This window comes from Mustelus asterias, chromosome 13, assembly GCF_964213995.1.
Source record: "Mustelus asterias chromosome 13, sMusAst1.hap1.1, whole genome shotgun sequence".
NCBI lineage: Eukaryota > Metazoa > Chordata > Chondrichthyes > Carcharhiniformes > Triakidae > Mustelus > Mustelus asterias.
This window is the reverse complement of record NC_135813.1, coordinates 91977020-91998625: the sequence shown is the minus strand read 5'-3', so window position 1 is coordinate 91998625 and position 21606 is coordinate 91977020. Positions and strand designations below refer to the sequence as shown.

The 21606-nt window shown below is 47.3% G+C and overlaps 1 protein-coding gene across 1 annotated transcript in view; it reads left to right on the top strand.

Moving 5' to 3' along the window:
- The window catches only part of LOC144502294 (seizure 6-like protein), a 150864-nt gene that overhangs the window by 107439 nt on the left and 21819 nt on the right, over positions 1-21606 (top strand). Inside the window, exon 12 of the mRNA XM_078226107.1 lies at positions 3607-3798. Coding sequence (XP_078082233.1) covers positions 3607-3798 — 192 coding nt within the window. The remainder of the gene's footprint in view (positions 1-3606; positions 3799-21606) is intronic.

The following is a 21606-nucleotide window of genomic DNA, read 5'->3' as shown; positions in this document are numbered from 1 at the left end:
TTGCCAAGGCAGCGGGAAGTGTAGACAGAGTCAATGGATGGGAGGCTGGTTTGCGTGATGGATTGGGCTACATTTACGCCCTTTTGTAGTTCCGTGCGGTCTGGGGCAGAGCAGGAGACGTACCAAGCTGTGATACAACCAGAAAGAATGCTTTCTATGGTGCATCTGTAAAAGTTGGTTCGAGTCGTAGCTGACATTTCCTTAATCTTCTGAGAAAGTAGAGGCGTTGGTGGGCTTTCTTAAATATAGTGTCGGCATGGGGGGGACCAGTCCAGGTTGTTGGTGATCTGGACACCTAAAAACTTGAAGCTCTCGACCCTTTCTACTTCGTCCCCATTGATGTGGAGAGGGGCATGTTCTCCTTTACGCTTCCTGAAGTCGATAACAATCTCCTTCATTTTGTTGACATTGAGGGAGAGATTATTGTTGCCGCATCAGTTCTCCAGATTCTCTATCTCATTCCTATCTCGTCATTGTTTGAGATCCGACCCACTACAGTGGTGTCATCAGCAAACTTGAAAATCGATATAACAGGTGAATGTTTGATTTGATTCATTATTGCCACATGTATTGGGAGACATGGCGGTGTGTTGGAACAGTGCTACCTCACAGCGCCAGGTACCCCGGGTTTGATTCCCAGCTTGGGTCACTATCTGTGAGGAGTCGGCACATTCTCCCCGTGTCTGCGTGGGTTTCCTCCGGGTACTCCGGTTTCCTCCCACAGTATGAAAGACGTGCTGGTTAGGTGCATTGGCCATGCTAAATTCTCTCTCAGTGTACCCGAACAAGCGAGGGAGCATGGCAACTGGGCGATTTTCACAGTAACTTCATTGCAGTGTTAACGTAAGCCTACTTGTGCCACTAATAAGTAAACTTAAAAATGTAAATGTAATACTGTGAAAAGTATTGTTTCTTGCGCGCTATACGGACAAAACATACCGTTCATAGAGTGCAAATGGGAGAAGGAAAGGAGAGGGTGCAGAATATAGTGTTACAGTTACAGATAGGGTGTAGATCGGGATCAGCTTAATATTTTGATTGGCAGTGAGAGAACGGAATGTGTTTCCAGCTTTGTTCTAGTTAATAATGATGCCAGTGGCCACTCATATCATGGCTCCATGGATAGAGGATAGAAAGTTGTTGAGCTGCTGAGGCACCTGGCTATCAAGCAAGGATGGGAAAATGGCTCTTAGTCTGATTAGGATCGGAAATCAAGCAATGTTTGTTAGGGAACTTGCCCTCAGAAAGGCAAATGAACAACTTGGTGGGGGGGGTTTCCCTCTCTCCCGCTGTCCCTCAGAGAGGATGCTTGCCATGGAGTGCGACCCATGGCAAGAGCTTACGCACCGTGGAGTCTTTTAACGTGGGGAGGCTGTTGCACTGTAGTTACCACACGGTTCCGGCTGACCAGGAAACTCTCCCGCTCTTACCCTCTGCCACCGGGCATATTGGGAAGATTCACAGGTCTTTAATCAACCTGTTTGGTCGCTGTATGGTCGCACGTTCCTCGGCCATCACATTCTGGGATGGGACTCAAACCTGGAGCTCCTGACTCAGAGGTAGGGATGTTTCCCTCAGTTGTTGGCAAAATTCTAGAATCCATCGTTAAGGATGAGATTTCTAAATTCTTGGAAGTGCAGGGTCGGATTAAGACAAGTCAGCATGGATTTAGTAAGGGGAGGTCGTGCCTGACAAACCTGTTAGAGTTCTTTGAAGAGATAACAAATAGGTTAGACCAAGGAGAGCCAATGGATGTTATCTATCTTGACTTCCAAAAGGCCTTTGACAAGGTGCCTCACGGGAGACTGCTGAGTAAAATAAGGGCCCATGGTATTCGAGGCAAGGTACTAACATGGATTGACGATTGGCTGTCAGACAGAAGGCAGAGAGTTGGGATAAAAGGTTCTTTCTCAGAATGGCAACCGGTGACAAGTGGTGTCCCGCAGGGTTCAGTGTTGGGGCCACAGCTGTTCTCTTTATATATTAACGATCTAGATGACGGGACTGGGAGCATTCTGGCCAAGTTTGCCGATGATACAAAGATAGGTGGAGGGGCAGGTAGTATTGAGGAGGTGGGGAGGCTGCAGAAAGATTTAGACAGTTTAGGAGAGTGGTCCAAGAAGTGGCTGATGAAATTCAACGTGGGCAAGTGCGAGGTCGTACACTTTGGAAAAAAGAATAGAGGCATGGACTATTTTCTAAACGGTGACAAAATTCATAATGCTAAAGTGCAAAGGGACTTGGGAGTCCTAGTCCAGGATTCTCTAAAGGTAAACTTGCAGGTTGAGTCCGTAATTAAGAAAGCAAATGTAATGTTGTCATTTATCTCAAGAGGCTTGGAATACAAAAGCAGGGATGTACTTCTGAGGCTTTATAAAGCACTGGTTAGGCCCCATTTGGAGTACTGTGAGCAATTTTGGGCCCCACACCTCAGGAAGGACATACTGGCACTGGAGCGGGTCCAGCGGAGATTCACACGGATGATCCCAGGAATGGTAGGCCTGACATACGATGAACGTCTGAGGATCGTGGGATTATATTCATTGGAGTTTAGGAGGTTGAGGGGAGATCTGATAGAAACTTACAAGATAATGAACGGCTTAGATAGGATGGACGTAGGGAAGTTGTTTCCATTAACAGGGGAGACTAGGACGCGGGGGCACAGCCTTAGAATAAAAGGGAGTCACTTTAGAACAGAGATGAGGAGAAATTTCTTCAGCCAGAGAGTGGTGGGTCTGTGGAATTCATTGCCACAGAGGGCTGTGGAGGCCGAGACGTTGAGCGTCTTCAAGACAGAAATTGATAAATTCTTGATTTCTCGAGGAATTAAGGGCTATGGGGAGAGAGCGGGTAAATGGAGTTGAAATCAACCATGATTGAATGGTGGAGTGGACTCGATGGGCCGAATGGCCTTACTTCCGCTCCTATGTCTTATGGTCTTATGGTCTTTCCCATCATGGAAAAAGACCCCTCCGGGAGGGGGGTCTAAAGAGAGCGTATAATGCTAAAATCATTGAATCATAGAATCACTACAGTTCAGAAGGAGGCCATTCAGCCCATTGAGCCTGCACCGACAATGATCCCACCCAGGCCCTATCCCCATTACCCCATGTATTTACCCCCTGACACTAAGGGGCAATTTAGCATGGCCGATTCACTTAACTTGCACATCTTTGGAGTATGGGAGGAAACCGGAGCGTCCGGAGGAAACCTACGCAAACACGGGGAGAACATGCAAACTCCACGCAAATACTGACCCAAGGCTGGAATCGAACCCGGTCCCTGGCGCGGTGAGGCAGCAGTGCTAACCACTGGGCCACTTTGCCACCCCAAAAATTTAATTGATCAAACAGTCTTTTCGCATTATGTTCCAATAGAATCATGTGCTATAAATGATTGTGAAACTATGCATTATTCCTCATGTGACTGAAGATGCTAATAACTCATTTTAATTTCAGGGTTTCGAATGACACTCACCATTGTGGAGTACAGTGGGTTATAGTTCACACGAAGCATCTCGGATTGAATTTTTGTCTGTGCTGCACCCTTGATAGTTGGATTGAAGGTGTAAGCTCTCTCTCTCTCTCTCTACCCCTTTCTCTCTAGTTATGTATTGCACGGACCCTGGGGAAGTCAAACATGCCAGTCGCTCCATATCAGATACCAAGCTGCTGGTGGGGTCCACAATACAGTTCAGCTGTGACCCAGGCTTTATACTGGATGGAAATGCGCTGATAACTTGCTACAGCCGCGAGACTGGTACCCCACTATGGACATCCAGACTTCCACATTGTGCACGTGAGTCAAACAGAACTAACACAGAGTTTTCAAAGCATCATTGTAATTATGGTTTGAACTCCCTCAGTGGTCAACTCATTAAAAGCAGCATCTGCCTAACCAAACAGAGCTGAGAGATTCCAGACTCGGTTCTTGTTTTATCCTGAGTTTGTTCATCTCAAGCAAGGCAGTGATTGGGGTCATGCAACGGGCATCAACTGGTGAGAGAATTTAGCCAAAAATGTCTTTGCCCCCCCCGCCACTCCACTTCCCTCACTCCTTCCACTCTCCTATCCCTTCTCCCACTCCCCTTTCACTCTCCACTCTTCCCCTCCCCTATCCCCACTCCCCTCGTTCTTTCCACTCTCCTACTCCCCTATCTTTCTCCACTGTCCCTTCACCCCTCCACCCTCCCTCTATATCCCTCCCCTCTCCTCTCCTCTCCCAATCCTTCCTCCCTCTCTCTCTTTAGCCCTCCACCTTCTCCCTTCTCTCCCTCTGCTCCTAAATTTCAAGTTCAATTCCTAACTCGATTTGATTTCTGTTCTTAATATATTAACCAACATTAGGCACTCCTTTCAACTCTTTGGGGGCAATTTTACCAAAAACATTCTAAGTCCTGAACAGGCGCAAAAAATTCATGTCATTTATTTGGGCAACTTAAAAATCGAATCTTACCTGACGTAGTCAAAAAAATCTTGCCAAACTTGGAATCAACCAGCGGAAGGAGTGGGCGGGACCTGAATCACATGAAAGCCGGCTGATAGCAGCAGAGGGTGCAATTGCGCATGTGCAGATTTCTGCGCTCTGAGAGAACAGGACCCTGTCAGTGCCTGCCCCAGCTATAGCCGGCCTTCTGGCTGATATCATCCCCTCCCCCACTACTGTGGGGCTCCGCAGACAATCGCCACCCCCCCGCCAGGACCAATCACCAACCCCCTCCCCCGCTCCCGCCCCGACCAATCAACCCCTCCCAGACCAATCGCCAACACCACCACCCCTCCCCACACGGACCAATCGCCTCCCCTACCCATCACTGTTGCAGAGTGGCAGTGATGCCCCCGATCACTGTAGCAGAATGGCAGTGGTTCCCCCCCTTCCCCTCCTCGCTCACAGTTACAGAGTGCGCAGCAGTTCCCTCCCACCACCGAATGGCCTGCCCCAGATCTGGCCCCGTTCCCTGAGGACCCATCCCGTCAGGCCCCCACCTTTGGTACTACCTAGTGGGCACTGCCAATATGTCAGGCTGGCGGTGCCTGGGTGCCCGGTGAGCAATGCCAGGGTACGAGGCTGGCACTGTCAGGGTTCCAGGCTGGCAGTGTCAGGCTGACACTGCCCAAGGGGCATTACCCCCGGCTCTCGACCTCCTTGGGGGGGCCTCAATGGCCTCGAGTTCTACCAGCGAGAACCTGATCGCGCTGGATATCCAATGCCGGTAAGATCATGAGAGGTGGGAAACCGGGTGCGAATGGGAAGATCGTCTCCTTTGCCGATCAGATCACATTTTTGAATATTTATTTGAATCACAGTGTTGGTCAATTGATAAATGTACAAATCAGTATAAGACTGAACTATTCACTCTCTAACATGGCCACTGCTGCAAGATCCCGGCACTGACTGTGGATCCAATCTCCAATATGAGTCAAGGGGAGATAAGAGAAAAATAAACTTTTTAATGGCACAAAATATACTTGCCTGGGATCCTGAATATTGATTCCATGAAAGTCTCATAGCTCATGAATAATTCTGCTTAAAATTACTGCAGAACAATGTCACCTCACAGCACTTTCACATACAGTCTCTGCTGAGAGGAGTGACGGGCCTGTTAATTGCTACTCAGCCAAGAGGAGGTAGAAGAAGCTTTATTAATAGTTAAAAAGAAAATGTTCTTCATCGAAATGATTTTCAAATGGGAAGGTTCTGATAGTAATTAATGATAATAAATAACCAGGAAGGATCTTGGCCACAAGATGCAGTGTCAAAACAAAAGGTGGGTAATGACGCGTTGTTTCCTCGTAACTAAGTCGCCGAAACTTAACTCGCAGCTACAGCAAGCAATTAGGGAGTAAACGATATGTTATGCTTTCGTTACAAAAAGTAATTGGGGTGTAAAGCCCGAACTCCTGCTCCCGAATCGGGAGCGCAGAGTTGGGAAAGTTCCCACTCTGTGAACCCAGCTCGGGAGAAAATTCCCCATTTAATTAAAGTTTAAAGTTTATTTATTAATGTCGCAAGTAAGGCTTACATTAACACTGAAATGAAGTTACTGTGAAAATCCCCTAGTCGCCACACTCCAGCGCCTGTTCGGGTACACGGAGGGAGAATTTAGCATGGCCAATGCACCCTAACCAGCACGTCTTTCAGGCTGTGGGAAGAAACCAAAGCACCCGGAGGAAACCCACCCAGACACGGGGAGGATGTGCAGACTCCGCACGGACAGTGAATCAAGCCAGAAATTGAACCTGGGTCCCTGGTGCTGTGAAACAGCAGTGCCAACCACTGAGCCACTGGGGACACAGTATGGCGGAAGAGGGCACGGACACTGTTGTAGGGTGTTTGATACCATTCGGTAGATCTTAAATGAAGCCTTTGTAGTCTAAAATAGGTTCACTGTATGTGTTTATTAACTACATAAGTTAAAGTTAAAGTGTATTTATTAGTCACAAGTAGGCTTAAATTAACACTGCAATGAAGTTACTGTGAAATTCCCCGAGTCGCCACACTCTGGCGTCTGTTTGGGTAACACTCAGGGAGAATTTAGCATGGCCAATCCACCTAAACAGCACGTCTTTCAGATTCTGATTATTTTTCCAGGTGGTTGGGTGTTGGGGAGGTGGGACTGCTGCTAACAGGGGTCAGACCAACCGCCCCCGGAAATAATGCGGAGGCAGTCATGGGGCTATTGGGTTTGAGAACAAAGAACAAAGAACAGTACAGCACAGGAAACAGGCCCTTCGGCCCTCCAAGCCTGTGCCGCTCCTTGGTCCAACTAGACCAATCGTTTGTATCCCTCCATTCCCAGGCTGCTCATGTGACTATCCAGGTAAGTCTTAAACGATGTCAGCGTGCCTGCCTCCACCACCCTACTTGGCAGCGCATTCCAGGCCCCCACCACCCCTCTGTGTAAAAAACGTCCCTCTGATATCTGAGTTATACTTCGCCCCTCTCACCTTGAGCCCGTGACCTCTCGTGATCGTCACCTCCGACCTGGGAAAAAGCTTCCCACTGTTCACCCTATCTATACCCTTCATAATCTTGTACACCTCTATTAGATCTCCCCTCATTCTCCGTCTTTCCAAGGAGAACAACCCCAGTCTACTCAATCTCTCCTCATAGCTAAGACCCTCCATACCAGGCAACATCTTGGTAAACCTTCTCTGCACTCTCTCTAACGCCTCCACATCCTTCTGGTAGTGCGGCGACCAGAACTGGACGCAGTACTCCAAATGTGGCCTAACCAGCGTTCTATACAGCTGCATCATCAGACTCCAGCTTTTATACTCTATACCCCGTCCTATAAAGGCAAGCATACCATATGCCTTCTTCACCACCTTCTCCACCTGTGTTGCCACCTTCAAGGATTTGTCGACTTGCACACCTAGGTCCCTCTGTGTTTCTATACTCCTGATGACTCTGCCATTTATTATATAACTCCTCCCTACATTATTTCTTCCAAAATGCATCACTTCGCATTTATCCGGATTAAACTCCATCTGCCACCTCTCCGCCCAATTTTCCAGCCTATCTATATCCTGCTGTATTGCCCGACAATGCTCTTCGCTATCCGCAAGTCCAGCCATCTTAGTGTCATCTGCAAACTTGCTGATTACACCAGTTACACCTTCTTCCAAATCATTTATATATATCACAAATAGCAGAGGTCCCAGTACAGAGCCCTGCGGAACACCACTGGTCACAGACCTCCAGCTGGAAAAAGACCCTTCGACCACTACCCTCTGTCTCCTATGGCCAAGCCAGTTCTCCACCCATCTAGCCACTTCTCCTTGTATCCCATGAGCCTTAACCTTCTTAACCAACCTGCCATGTGGGACTTTGTCAAATGCCTTACTGAAATCCATATAGACGACATCCACGGCCCTTCCTTCATCAACCGTTTTTGTCACTTCCTCAAAAAACTCCACCAAATTTGTAAGGCACGACCTCCCTCTTACAAAACCATGCTGTCTGTCACTAATGAGAAAGGTTGTAAGAGAAAGAGAACAAAATATAGCCCTCATCCCCATGCCCCATCCATGACAACTCCTGGCAGCTCATGATTACACTCACAATCTATCACACGTCATACCCTCCATGCCAACCTGTGCCCTTCTACCTGGCCCCATGGTCCTTTATACCCTCTATGCCAAACTTGGAGCCTATTCACATCAACTCATGTCCCCCACTCACCACCTATTGCCCTCATATCCTCCATACCAACTACGCAGTGCCCACCATGGGCAGACTCTGGAGCCATGGTGAGGTGGAGCAAAATAAAATTCTGTGCCTATTATAGACCTGTTTAAATAAAACACTCTCCTTCATAAAAACCCATTCAATATATTTAAATTTATATATTTAAATTCATTCAACTACTTAATTCCTTATCAAAGTAAACATTTCATTCAAGTACTTAATCTCTTATAAAACAAGCATTTGTATTCATAGCCTCATATCAAAGAGTTTATAACCATTTGTAGTTATCAATCAAGCTGGGAACTGACAGGCATTCAGCTGTGATAATGATCAACCATGCAGCACAGGTCAAACTTATGTCAACAAACAGAGTGAAATTGCAAGCCCTTCTTTTAAAACTGCAGACTGTTCATTAAAAATTTAAATGGCAGGAGATTTAAATGCTCTAAACAGTTTCACAAAGCTTATTCAATTTTTACGCACATTCATATCTACCCTTACCCATCCAATGGGCACCTTACCTTTCCCAAAAGGGTACCTGGAGCTAACCATAAGCTCCTACCTACCTCTTCAAATAACTGTGGCAGCTTTAGACCTTCTCCTCAAAGGTGTTTCTATATTCAAGAGGTGGCTGGATATAGCACTTGGAGCAAATGGGATCAAAAGTTATGGGGAAAAAGTAGGATTAGGCTATTGAGTTGGACGATCAGCCATGATTGTAATGAATGGCGGAGCAGGCGCAAAGGCCCAAAGACCTCCTCCTACTCCTATCTTCTATGTTTCTATGTCAGAAGACGTACCATTAAAGAAAATCGGATGTGTTTGAAGGCAGCCGCACTTTACAATGTACAGCTGCCTCAGTGAACCTCAGATGGGCAAACTATAATCTGACCCTGTTTCCCCCCTGCCTCCAGTTAAAATGGTGGGGTGGGACTTCCAAAATCGATGCTCCAGTGGTAGTCTTTTTAAACCAGTGACCCTTTGCATCCCTGTGAAAATTCAGGTTTCAAATAATGAAATCTTACTACAATTATACAGGGCACTGGTGAAGGCACATCTGGAGTATTGTGCGCAGTGTGATCTCCTTACCTAAGGAAGAACATACTTACACTAAAGGGAGTGCAGCAAAGGTTCATTACACTGTTTTCTGGGATGAAAAGATTGTCCGATGAGGAGAGGTTGCGTTGACTGGTGAGGCGAGGGGAGGGGGCATTTTCCAATCCCACCAGCTCTGAGACTGAAAATTCCCACCTGAAGCCAATGGACCTTTCAATGGCCCATCAAATTTTGCAGAAAATCTACCCCTGGGTCTATATTCTCTGGGTTTGGGAGAATGAGAGATGATCCAATTGAGACATACTGGCTGGAATTTTACCGTCTCACTCACCTCGGGAATCGGAGGAGGCGAGGGGCAGACCATGGAAAGGTTCATTGATCTCGGGCGAGCTTATACTATTTCGGGACGAGCAAGACCGTAAAATCCCACCCATAAAATTATTAAAGGGTGTTGTGGGAAATTTACCACTTCGGAGTCAGACTTGGAGGTTCAACAAAACAGTTTTATTTCGGACAAAGCTTTGGGAGAAAGCACTGGCACTCCGCAGTACTTGGCAGCTCCCTTCTCAACTACACAATGATAGTTGAGCATCTCTTGTACCTTTTAGACAATAGGCAGTGCGGACATTAGCCGTTAACACATCGTTACAAGTTGAGTAGACAGATGCGGACATCAACAGTTAACACATCGTTACAAGCAGACAGGTACGGACATGGACAGTTAACACATCATTGTACATAGAATGGATACAGTTATGCAGTTATGTCCTCTATCAATGACTGGTTTCGATATATACATTTATGTATTTATGTCCCCATCGGTGGCTGCTCTCATTACATTTATGCATTTATGTCCCCATCGGTGGCTGATCTTGTTATCAAACTCATTGCTCTGGGTCTGCTCTTTATCTCAAGTCTTAAAGTGCCTCAAGGTCTGGCCAGTTTCCTGCAGTAATTTAAACACTACAGGTTTTAACTCTTTGTGCAATGTCTGTGTCCAAAGTCAGTGCCTCTTAATGTCTTTTCCCAGAGTCCATTTTGTGTGCCAGGTAACCATTTTGTGTCCATCATTTTAATTTCACCATAACAGGGGCTTCACATAAAAGGTTTCCCCTGGCTGGGGAATCTAGAACATGGGGTCACAGCCTCAGAATGAAGAGCTGACCATGAGGAGGAACCTCTGCACCAAAAGGGGTGAGAGCCTTTGGAATTCTCTGTAATCTCCTGCAGCTCTCTGAGATCTCTGCACTCCTCCAATTCAGGCACTTTCAGCATTCCCAACTTTAATCACTCCGGCATTGCTGACCCCAGCTTGGCTCCAAATCTCTGAAATCCCCTCCCTAACCCACACTGCCTCTCTACCGCTCAAGATGCTCATTAGAACTGAATCTTTGACCAAGCTTTTGGCTACCAGCCTGGATATTGTCCCATGTGGCCCTGTGTCCAATCTCATTCCGTGGCGCCCCTGATACGTGTTGGGAGTTTTATTACATTAAAGGCACTACATAAATATGAATTATAATTGCGTCTCTCACACAATCCCTGAAATCTGGGGGGAAAACCCGTCTCTTGAGTTTCGTCCATTTAAAACCACTATCCTTTTGCAGATGGACTTCCAGTCAAAGTCAGACAAGCTGCTTGCAGACATGTTGTTGTCAAGCTTGCCTATTTGGCTACCCTAGATTATTAGTTACTCATGATATTAACACACTATGCTCTGCGGAAGACTGCAGTACAGGTTACTGCATCCATCTATCAACAGCAGCATAACCTGCAAAGCACACGACTGTTTTAATAGCTCCCCCTGAGAGAGCAAGTTCATAAATCTTTGAAACATTTATTCAAACCATCTGACAAATATAGCACAGAAATTGCTGGAGCAGCATATTTATAACAGCAATTATTAATATGTTGTGTAATTAAGAAGGTACCAGGGATGGGTAACTTGGTGCGCAGGATTACGTAGGCGTTGGTTTGGAACTGAGGCAAGTGGCATTAAAATATCCGCTACCTGCCAGAGTCAGTATGAACTCTGAGCAATGCCTATCAACAGTCACACATTTTTTTAAAATGCACAAAAGCAAATTACTACAGAATCTGAAACCAGAAGAGAAAATGCTGGAAAATCTCAGCAGGTCTGGCAGCATCTGTAAGGAGAGAAAAGAGCTAAAGGGTCATCTGGACTCGAAACATCAGCTCCTTACAGATGCTGCCAGATCTGCTGAGATTTTACAGCACTTTTTCTTTTGGTTTTAAAAATGTATTCCTTTCTCAGAGTTGCAAAGTCAATGCAGAGAGTGGACAGGAAGAGCCCTTAATCCATCTCCTTGCTAGCTCCAGAAACCAATTCAAATTCAAATTGAATCCAGCTCATGGTTTCCACAAAAAAGTTTGAAAGTAAAGTTTATTTATTAGTCACAAGTAAGGCTTGCATTAACAATGCAATGAAGTTATTGCGAAATTCCCCTAGTCGCCACACTTGGTCACCTGTTCGGGTCAATGTACCTAACCAGCACGTCTTTCAGACTGTGGGAGGAAACCAGAGCACTCGGAGGAAACCCACGCAATTGTGCAAACTCCACACAGACAGTGAGTGACCCAAGCTGGGAATCGAACCTGGATCTCTGGCACTGTGAGGCAGCAGTGCTAACCACTGTGTCACCCTGCCTCCCACAGTTTCTTGTTTAGTGTCACAAGTAGGCTTACATTAACGCTGCAAAGAAGTTACTGTGAAAATCCCCTAGTCACCACACTCTGGCGCATGTTCGGGTGCACTGAGGGTGGGTTTAACATGCCCAATGCACCTAACCAGCACGTCTTTGGACTGTGGGAGGAAACTCGAGCACCCGGAAGAAATCCAAGCAGACACGGGGAGAACGTACAAATTCCGCGCAGACAGTGACCCAAGCCGAGAATTGAACCCGGGTCCCTGGCGCTGTGAGGCAGCAATGCTAATCACTGTGCCACCGTGGTCAGTTTTTTGCGATGTTGATTGAGGGATTGAATATTGTTCAAGACACCATGCAGCAGCAGCCCGCTCAACTCTGAAATAGTGTCAGGGATCCTTTACATCCATCCGAGAGAGCAGACTTGGTTTAACATCACTTTTTAAAGAGGGAATGCCCCTGACGGATAGGGGTACTCCACGGAGTTTGGAGATGAGTTTCGTAGGAATAGTAGTGTTGAAGGATGAACTGTAGTCAATAAATAGGAGTCTGACATAAGTCTCTTTGTTATCTGAGTGTTCTCGGGTTGAGTGCAGGGCCAGGGAAATGGCGTCTGCTGTGGACCTGTTGCAGCGGTAGGTGAACTGTAGTGGATCCAGGCAGTCTGGGAGCCTGGAATTGATTTGTGCCATGACTAACCTTTCGAAGCACTTCATAATGATGGATGTCAGAGCCACCGGACGATAGTCATTAAGGCACGCTGCCTGGCTTTTCTTTGGTACCGGCATGATGGTCTTCTTGAAGCAGATAGGGACCTCAGATTGGTGTAAAGAGAGGTTGAAGATGTCCGCAGATACCCCCACCAGCTCATCCGCGCAGGATCTGAGTGCTCGTCCGGGTACCCCATCCGGGCCAGTCGCTTTCCGTGGGTTGACCTTCGAGAAAGCTGCTCTGACATCTGCAATGGTGACCCCAGATACAGGTTCATTCAGAGCTTCCGGGGTGGAGGGCATGCTCTCGCTGACCTCTTGCTCAAAACGGGCGTAGAATGCATTGAGCTCATCAGGGAGGGGTGCGTTGGAGCCGGCGATTTTACATGCCTTCATCTTGTAGCCTGTTATGTCTTGCGGACCTTGCCATAGTTGGCGGGGGGTCTGTGTGTCTAGCCTGGGACTCTAGCTTGGCATTGTTCGGTCTTTTGACATCTTTGGATCTCCTTAGATCATATCTGGCTTTCTTGAATAGGTCAGTGTCGCCTGACTTAGAACATAGAACAGTACAGCACAGAACAGGCCCTTCAGCCCACGATGTTGTGCCGAGCTTTATCTGAAACCAAGAACAAGCTATCCCCACTCCCTATCAGCCTGGTGTGCTCCATGTGCCTATCCAATAACCGCTTAAATGTTCCTAAAGTGTCTGACTCCACTATCACTGCAGGCAGTCCATTCCACACCCCAACCACTCTCTGCGTAAAGAACCTACCTCTGATATCCTTCCTATATCTCCCACCATGAACCCTATAGTTATGCCCCCTTGTAATAGCTCCATCCACCCGAGGAAATAGTCTTTGAACGTTCACTCTATACTCTTATACTCTATACTTGAACGCCTCAGACCTGGACTTCAGCAAGCAGTGGATATCCCTGTTCATCCATGGTTTCCGGCGGATTTGCTTCTTTGGCACACAGATTATTGATTACTGTCATCGCACTGGTTCACCAGATTCTCGATGGGTGATGGGTGAACGGGAATCAGTGCGAGTTAGGCACAGGGAGATCAGAAATTTGCATGACCTCCCCAGGTTTACAAAGGATAGAAGATGAGAGGCTGGCTGGGGGTGGGGTGGGGGGGGGGGGGGGGGGGGGGCGGAGTTGGAATGGTCAACTCCAGAGGGAACAAGCTCGTCGTTCAGCAGCAGAGGCAGGGCCCATGTTGAAGAGATCATCATAGAATCGCTACAGTGCAGAAGGAGGCCATCGAGTCTGCACCGACAACAATCCCACCCAGGCCCTATTCCCGTAACCCCACATATTTACCCCACTAATCCCTCTAACCTACGCATCCCAGGACACCAAGGGGTCGATTTAGCATGGCCAATGCACCTAACCCACACATCTTTGGACTGTGGGAGGAAACCGGAGCACCCGGAGGAAACCCACGCAGACACGGGGAGAACGTGCAGACTCCACACAGGCAGTGACCCAAGCCGGGAATCGAATCCAGGTCCCTGGCACTGTGAGGCAGCAGTGCTAACCACTGTGCCACCGTGCCACCCGGAGGAGTAGGTGAGGCAATAAAAATGAAAATAAAAAGGAAGAAAATTGGAAATAAAAGAGTGTTCAAAAAAAAAAATCCTCTGGCATCTGCAAATACATCATTTTGGTGAGCTTGGCACCACATAAAATGACTGCAACAAGATCCCTGCAGCCTCTGGCTGGTCTGCCAGAGTAACTCAGTGAAAAGGTTTCTGCTGCCATCTGCTGGCCACTCAATTAAATTGAACCTTTGAAGAAAATGATTCTGAGATCAATGTTTAAACTTCAGCAATTGTAACACCCTTGTTCTTATCATCGGCCGAACTCAAACTCTCCTTTTACAGAACATGCAGCATCTGTGACAAGTCACAACATAAAAGGGCACTGTCTTCAATCAAGAAAAGTTGTTTGACAGATATTCAATAATGCAATGGTTTCTTCACACATTGCAACACTGAAAAAGGCCATTCAGCCCACTTAGTCTCTGCTGACATTTAGGCTCCATCACAGCCTCCTCCGACTCTACTCCATCTAACGCTATCCGTGCATGCTTCAATTCCTTTCTCCCTCATGTGCTTATTCATCTGGGTTCCCTTTGTATGCATCAATGCTATTTGCCTCACCTCCTCCTCAGGGTGGCACAGTGGCACAGTGGTTAGCACTCCTGCCTCACAGCGCCCAGGGCCCAGCTTCGATTCCGACCTCGGCTCACTGTCTGTGTAGAGTTTGTACATTCTCCCGTGTCTGCGTGGGTTTCCTCCGGGTGCTCCGGTTTTCTCCCACACGCCAAAGATGTGCGGGTTAGGTTGACTGGCCATGCTTAAATTGACCCTAGTGTCAGGGGATTAGCAGGGGGGGTAAATATGTGGGGTTATGGGAATAGGGTCTGGGTGGGATTGTGGTCGGTACAGACTCGATGGGCCAAATGCCCTCCTTCAGCATTGTAATGATTCTATGATCAATCACCTACTCCTCTGGTAGCGAGTTCCACATTCTAACTACCCTCTGGATTAAAGGCTTTTCTCCTGAATTCCCTGTTGAATTCACAAGCAATCAGGTGCTTGCACATGATGATGATGATGTGACAGGTCTGATTGATGCAGCTCTTTCCCACTCAGTGGACCGTGAAGTGAGCGAGTGCCATTTTAAACATGCTGTGTTAAAGATACAGAACATCCTCCGGCAGCGGTAATCTCCACCATTTTATTCACTGATTGTTGGGGAGGTGGGGGGTGGTCGGGGGGGAGGGGGGGGCGGTGGGGGGAGTCTGACGACATCATGGTGCAACCACGTGGGCCCAACTCTCTGACCTGGGCTATGTACAGAGTGGGATGAAGGAGCTGGCCATGCTTATAGGGTCAGAGTCAATTTACAGCACCAAAAGAGGCCCTTCAGCCAAGCGGGGGCGGCACGGTGGCACAGCGGTTAGCACTACTGCCCCACAGCACCAGGGACCCAGGTTCAATACGGGCCTCAGGTCACTGTCTGTGTGGAGTCTGCACGTTCTTCCCGTGTCTGCATGAGTTTCCTCCGGGTGCTCCGGTTTCCTCCCATACTCCAAAGATGTGCGAGTTATGTTGATTGGTCATGCTAAATTGCCACATAGTGTTTCAGGGTATTAGGAGAGTTACAGCGATAGGACTGGGTGAATCAGTTGTCAGTGCAGGCTCGATGGGCCAAATGGCCTCTTTCTACACTTTAGGTTCTATAACTCAAGCATCTAGAATCCTTCCTAATTCTGCTCCTATATCGTATGGTCTTATTTACGGGGAGCGGGCAGGAGAATGGGGATGAGAATTATATCAGCTATGATTGAATGGTGGAGCTGACTTGATGGGCCGAATGGCCAATTCTGCTCCTATATCTTATGGTCTTATCAGAATCATAGAATCCCTACAGTGAAGAAAGAGGCCATTCAGCCCAACAAACTTGCACCGACAATAATCCCAACCAGGCCCTATCCCCGCAACCCGACGTACTTACCCTTCTAATCCCCTTGATACCAAGGGGGAGTTTAGCATGGCTGGTCAACCTAACCAGCACGTCTTTCGGACTGCGGAGAAACCGGAGGAAACACACGCAGACACGGGGAGAATGTGCAAACTCTACACAGTCAGTCACCCAAGGCTGGAATTGAACCCAGGTCCCCGGCACTGTGAGGCAGCAGTGCTAACCACTGTGCCGCCGTGCCACACCTATCAATTCTAGTCCCACTTTCCAGCACTTTCTCCGTAGCCTTGTATGCTACAGCGTTTCAAGTTTTCATCTAAATGCTTCTGAAATGGTGTGAGGTTTCCCTGCCTGAAGGTTTCAGGCAGTGAGTTCCAGATTCTCACCACCCTGAGAGAGGCAAGGGAGGAAATTGCTGGGGCCTTGAGAGAAATCTTTGTATCCTCACTGGCTACAGGGGAGGTCCCAGATAATTGGAGAATAGCCAATGTTGGTCCTTTTTTTAAGAAGGGTAGCAAGAATAATCCAGGTAATTACAGGCCGGTGAGCCTTACATCAGTGGTAGGAAAATTATTGGAGAGAATTCTTCGAGACAGGATTTATTCCCTCTTGGAAATAAGTGGACGTATTAGCGAGAGGCAACATGGTTTTGTGAAGGGGAGGTCGTGTCTCACGAACTTGATCGAGTTTTTCGAGGAAGTGGCAAAGATGATTGATGAGGGTAGGGCTGTGGATGTTGTCTACATGGACTTCAGTAAGGCCTTTGACAAGGTCCCTCATAGCAGACTGGTGCAGAAGGTGAAGCCGCATGGGATCAGAGGTGAACTGGCAAGGTGGATACAAACTGGCTCGGCCAAAGAAGACAGAAGGTAGCAGTGGAAGGGTGCGTTTCTGAATGGAGGGCTGTGACAAGTGGCGTTCCTCAGGGATCAGTGCTGGGACCTTTGCTGTTTGTAATATATATAAATGATTTGGAGGAAAATGTAACTGGATTGATTAATAAGTTTGCGGACAACACAAAGGTTGGTGGATTTGCGGATAGCGATGAGGACCATCAGAGGATACAGCAGGATATAGATCAGTTGGAGACTTGGGCGGAGAGATGGCAGATGGAGTTTAATCCAGACAAATGTAAGGTAATGCATTTTGGAAGGTCTAATACAGATAGAAAATATACAGTAAATGGCAGAACCCTTAAGAGTATTGATAGGCAAAGGGATCTGGGTGTCCAGGTGGCAATGCAGGTGGAGAAGGTAGTCAAGAAGGCATACGGCATGCTTGCCTTCATTGGCTGGGGCATTGAGTTTAAAAATTGGCAAGTCATGTTGCAGCTTTATAGAACCTTAGTTAGGCCGCACTTGGAATATAGTGTTCAATTCTGGTCGCCACACTACCAGAAGGATGTGGAGGCTTTGGAGAGGGTACAGAAAAGATTTACCAGGATGTTGCCTGGTATGGAGGGCATTAGCTATGAGAAGAGGTTGGAGAAACTTGGTTTGTTCCACTGGAGTGACGGAGGTTGAGGGGCGACCTGATAGAAGTCTACAAGATTATGAGAGGCATGGACAGAGTGGATAGTCAGAAGCTTTTTCCTAGGGTGGAAGAGTCAATTCCTAAGGGACATAGGCTTAAGTTGTGAGGGGCAAGGTTTAAAGGAGATGTACAAGGCAGATTCTTTACACAGAGTGGTGGGTGCCTGGAACTCATTGCTGGGGGAGGTAGTGGAAGCAGATATGGTAGTGACTTTTAAGGGGTGTCTTGACAAATACATGAATAGGAGGCTGGGAATAGAGGGATATGGTCCCCGGAAGGGTAGGGGGTTTTAGTTAAGTCGGACAGCATGGTCGGTGCAGACTTGGAGGGTCGAAGGGCCTGTTCCTGTGCTGTAATTTTCTTTGTTCTTTGTTCTTTAGGTGAAAATGGTTTTTCTCAAATCCTCTCTAAATCTCCTGCCCCTTACCTTAAATCTCTGTTATTGACCCCTCTACTAAGGGGAAAAGTTCCTTCCTATCTTTGTCTCTCATACTTTTGTACACTTCAATCAGGTCCCCCCCTCAGCCTTCTCTGCTCTAAGGAGAACAACCCCAGTCTAACCAACCTCTCTTCATAGCTGAAACACTCCAGCCCAGGCAACATAGAATCATAGAATCCCTACAGTGCAGAAGAAGGCCATTTGGCCCATCAAGTCTGCACTGATTCTCTGTCAGAGTGTCTTACCCAGGATCCCTCCCTGTCCTATCTCCATAACCCCGCACATTCACTATGGCTAATCCATCTAACCTACACATCTTTTGGACACTAGGCGGCAATGCAGCATGGTCAATCCACCTAACCTGCACATCCCTGGAGTGTGGGATGAAACCCACACAGACACGGGGAGAATGTGAAAACTCCATCCATGTAAATCTTCTCTGTGTTCTCTCAAGTGCAATCACATCCTTCCTATAGTATGGTGACCAGAACTGCACAGAGTACTCCAGCTGTGGCGTAACGAGTGTTTTATACAATTCCATTTTAAAGCGCCTTTGAGACATTGGAAAATGCTTTCCATCCAATGGATCACTATCGCTTTCTTACCGTGTGTCTTTGGATAACTTCTTCTTACCACTTAAGTTTCAATAAGCTCACCTTTGTTCTTCCCAACCTGCCATGACCACACACCGCCCTATCTTTCTAATCTCCTCCAACCCAACAACAGTGTGATCATGGCACTTCTCCAATTCTGACATCTTTCGCTTCCCGAGGTTTTCACCACTCCGTCATCGGTGGCCATACCTTCAGCAGCCGAGCCCCTATGCTCTGGAATCCCACCCACTCCCCTCCACCCAATCTCTCCGTCCCTCTCTCTCTATCTTCCTTTAGACCCTTGTTAAAACTGTGCCGGGGTAATGTCAAGTGTACCGGGGTAGTGCCAACCTATGCCGAGGTACAGTGTCAGGTCGCTGTCCAGTCTATATTTAAGTTGGTGTCCCTGCAGGCTCCCCTTGCCTGATTCCCATTTTTATGTGGTTGTTATAAACTTCACCAACATGTCTTCAGGTATGAATATATAGGGAGGGAGTGATCATGTGTCTGAGAAGTCCTTTAATGATATTCAAATTTATTGAAATCAGGTTTTTGATTTGATTTGATTTATTATTGTCACATGTATTGGTATACAGTGAAAATTATTGTTTCTTGCATGCTATACAGACAAAGCATACCATTCATAGAGTACATAGGGGAGAAGGAAAGGAGAGGGTGCAGAATGTCGTGTTATAGGCATAGCTAGGGTGTAGAACTTAATGCAAGGCAGGTCCATTCAAAAGTCTGACGGCAGCAGGGAAGAAGCTGTTCTTGAGTCGGTTGGTATGTGACCTCAGACTTTTGTATCTTTTTTCTGATGGAAGAAGGTGAAAGAGAGAATGTTCAGGGTGCGTTGGGTCCTTGATTATGCTGGCTGCTTTTCCGAGGCAGTGGGAAGTGTAGACGGAGTCAATGGATGGGAGGCTGGTTTGAGTGATGGACTGGGCTTTGTTCACAATCCTTTGTAGTTTCTTGCGGTCTTGGGCAGGGCAGGAGCCATACCAAGCGGTGATGCATCTGGAAAGGATGCTTTCTATGGTGCCTCTGTAAAAAATGGTGAGAGTTGTAGTGGATATGCTGAATTTCCTTAGCCTCCTGAGAAAGTAGAGGCGTTGGTGGGCTTTCTTAATTAAAGTGTCAGCATGGAGAGACCAGGACAGGTTGTTGGTGGCCTGGACACCTAGAAACTTGAAGCTCTCGACCATTTCTACTCTGTCCCCGTTGATGTAGACAGGGGCATGTTCTCCTTTACGCTTCCTGAAGTCGATGACAATCTCCTTCATTTTGTTGACTTTGAGGGAGAGATTATTGTCATCGCACCAGTTCACCAGATTCTCTATCTCTTTCCTGCGCTGTGTCTAGTCATTGTTTGAGATCCGACCCACTACGGTGTCATCAGCAAACCTCCCACCGGGAACCTCATTAGGTCACCGGCGAGGGGGCAGGGAAAAATTTGAATGAGATCTGGCCGGCGGGAATCTCGTTTGCTGACTCTCCCGGGATTTGGGGCCCACGTCACTGGTCAGGCTGACACCTAACCTGGGCTCTAAAAATGCGGGCTTACCTTAAGCCTCGGTGTCAACGCCTCATCCCCAGGTTGGGATGTTTCAGGACATTTTAAGGCACAGTTGTTTGTGTAAGCTGTACACTGCAGCCAAGTAATGAATGGAATCTGATGCAGCTCTTGAACAGATAATCGCAGGTCCATGTCTGTACAAGGTGCAGTTTTCAAGGGGTACTGATCTTTACTGGGAAACATGGATTTGCGGAGTCATTCTGGGACAAATAAAAAATGTCCCAATATCCATGGGTTTTGTCAAATTAATATTAAAATAAAACTTTCCCTTTGGGATGTTGCCTCTCTCCTCATCATACATCAAAGAAGCCATATGTCACTGTGTATCTCTCCGTGTGGGGTAGTCAGTCACACCAAGGCCTCTTCACAGTCGCTGGGATCAGCACCTAGACTTCTATTGCAGTCCTTCACAAACCCCCTTCCCCTCTTCTCCCCAACCGCCCCCTCGTCTTTGATTAAAGCCACAGTGTGACCGCTCAGCTGGACAAAGGTAGAGAGGTCAAGGGTGACTGTCCAACCCAACCCACCTCCCCCCCCCTCCTCCCACCCACTCCAGACAATGTGTACCATCCTGCCAAGTGTTGACAGGGTCGCCTGGCCAGCCAGATGGCAGTGGGTCTGCGCTCCCACGACAGCCTGTCATTCAGATTTAACTTCCATAGCTGTGACCTGTTTATCCAGATGGCAAAGCGGATTGCAGCACCTCAGAGAGGAGGGAAGTCAATGAGACTCCCGTCACCTCCTGTCATTCTCTGTGGCTGATTATGCGCAGCATTGGCACCAGGCACCAGGGAGCCTGTGGCCTTGTTCGTCTTGCTGTCACCACAGCTTCCCTCAAACGCAAGGGGGAAAATATGCAGCAGGCACATGAATTAATGAGATTGTAAATCTGAAGAAAGCGGGCCTTATTTTAAAGGGATATCTAACAGTGTATACTAGAACTTAAGCGAGATAACTTTCACAATGCCTGGTGAATGGGGTGACTTGATTGAAGTATATAACATTTGGGCGGCTATCGCTTTTGGCTAAGATCAAGTGTAGTATGGATTGGATGCTGCACTTGGTTGAGGTCATTGGGTTACACTGAAGCTTCATATGTTTCATATGAAGCAATTTTTAAAAGCGGCATCTCGGCCTTTTGGCTAAGATGCAAATGAGCTCAAGTCTTGGAGGAGGAACTTCCCCCTTCTCCAATCAGCTTGGCTCATGTAGATCAGGCCCAGGACAGGATGATTTTGGTCACTCGCCCTGTCTTGTCAGCCTGGATCTGAAATGTCTCAACTTGTTGAGACTCTGAATTGGATTTGATTTGATTGAATTGGAAAAGTATATTAAAAAATATATAACA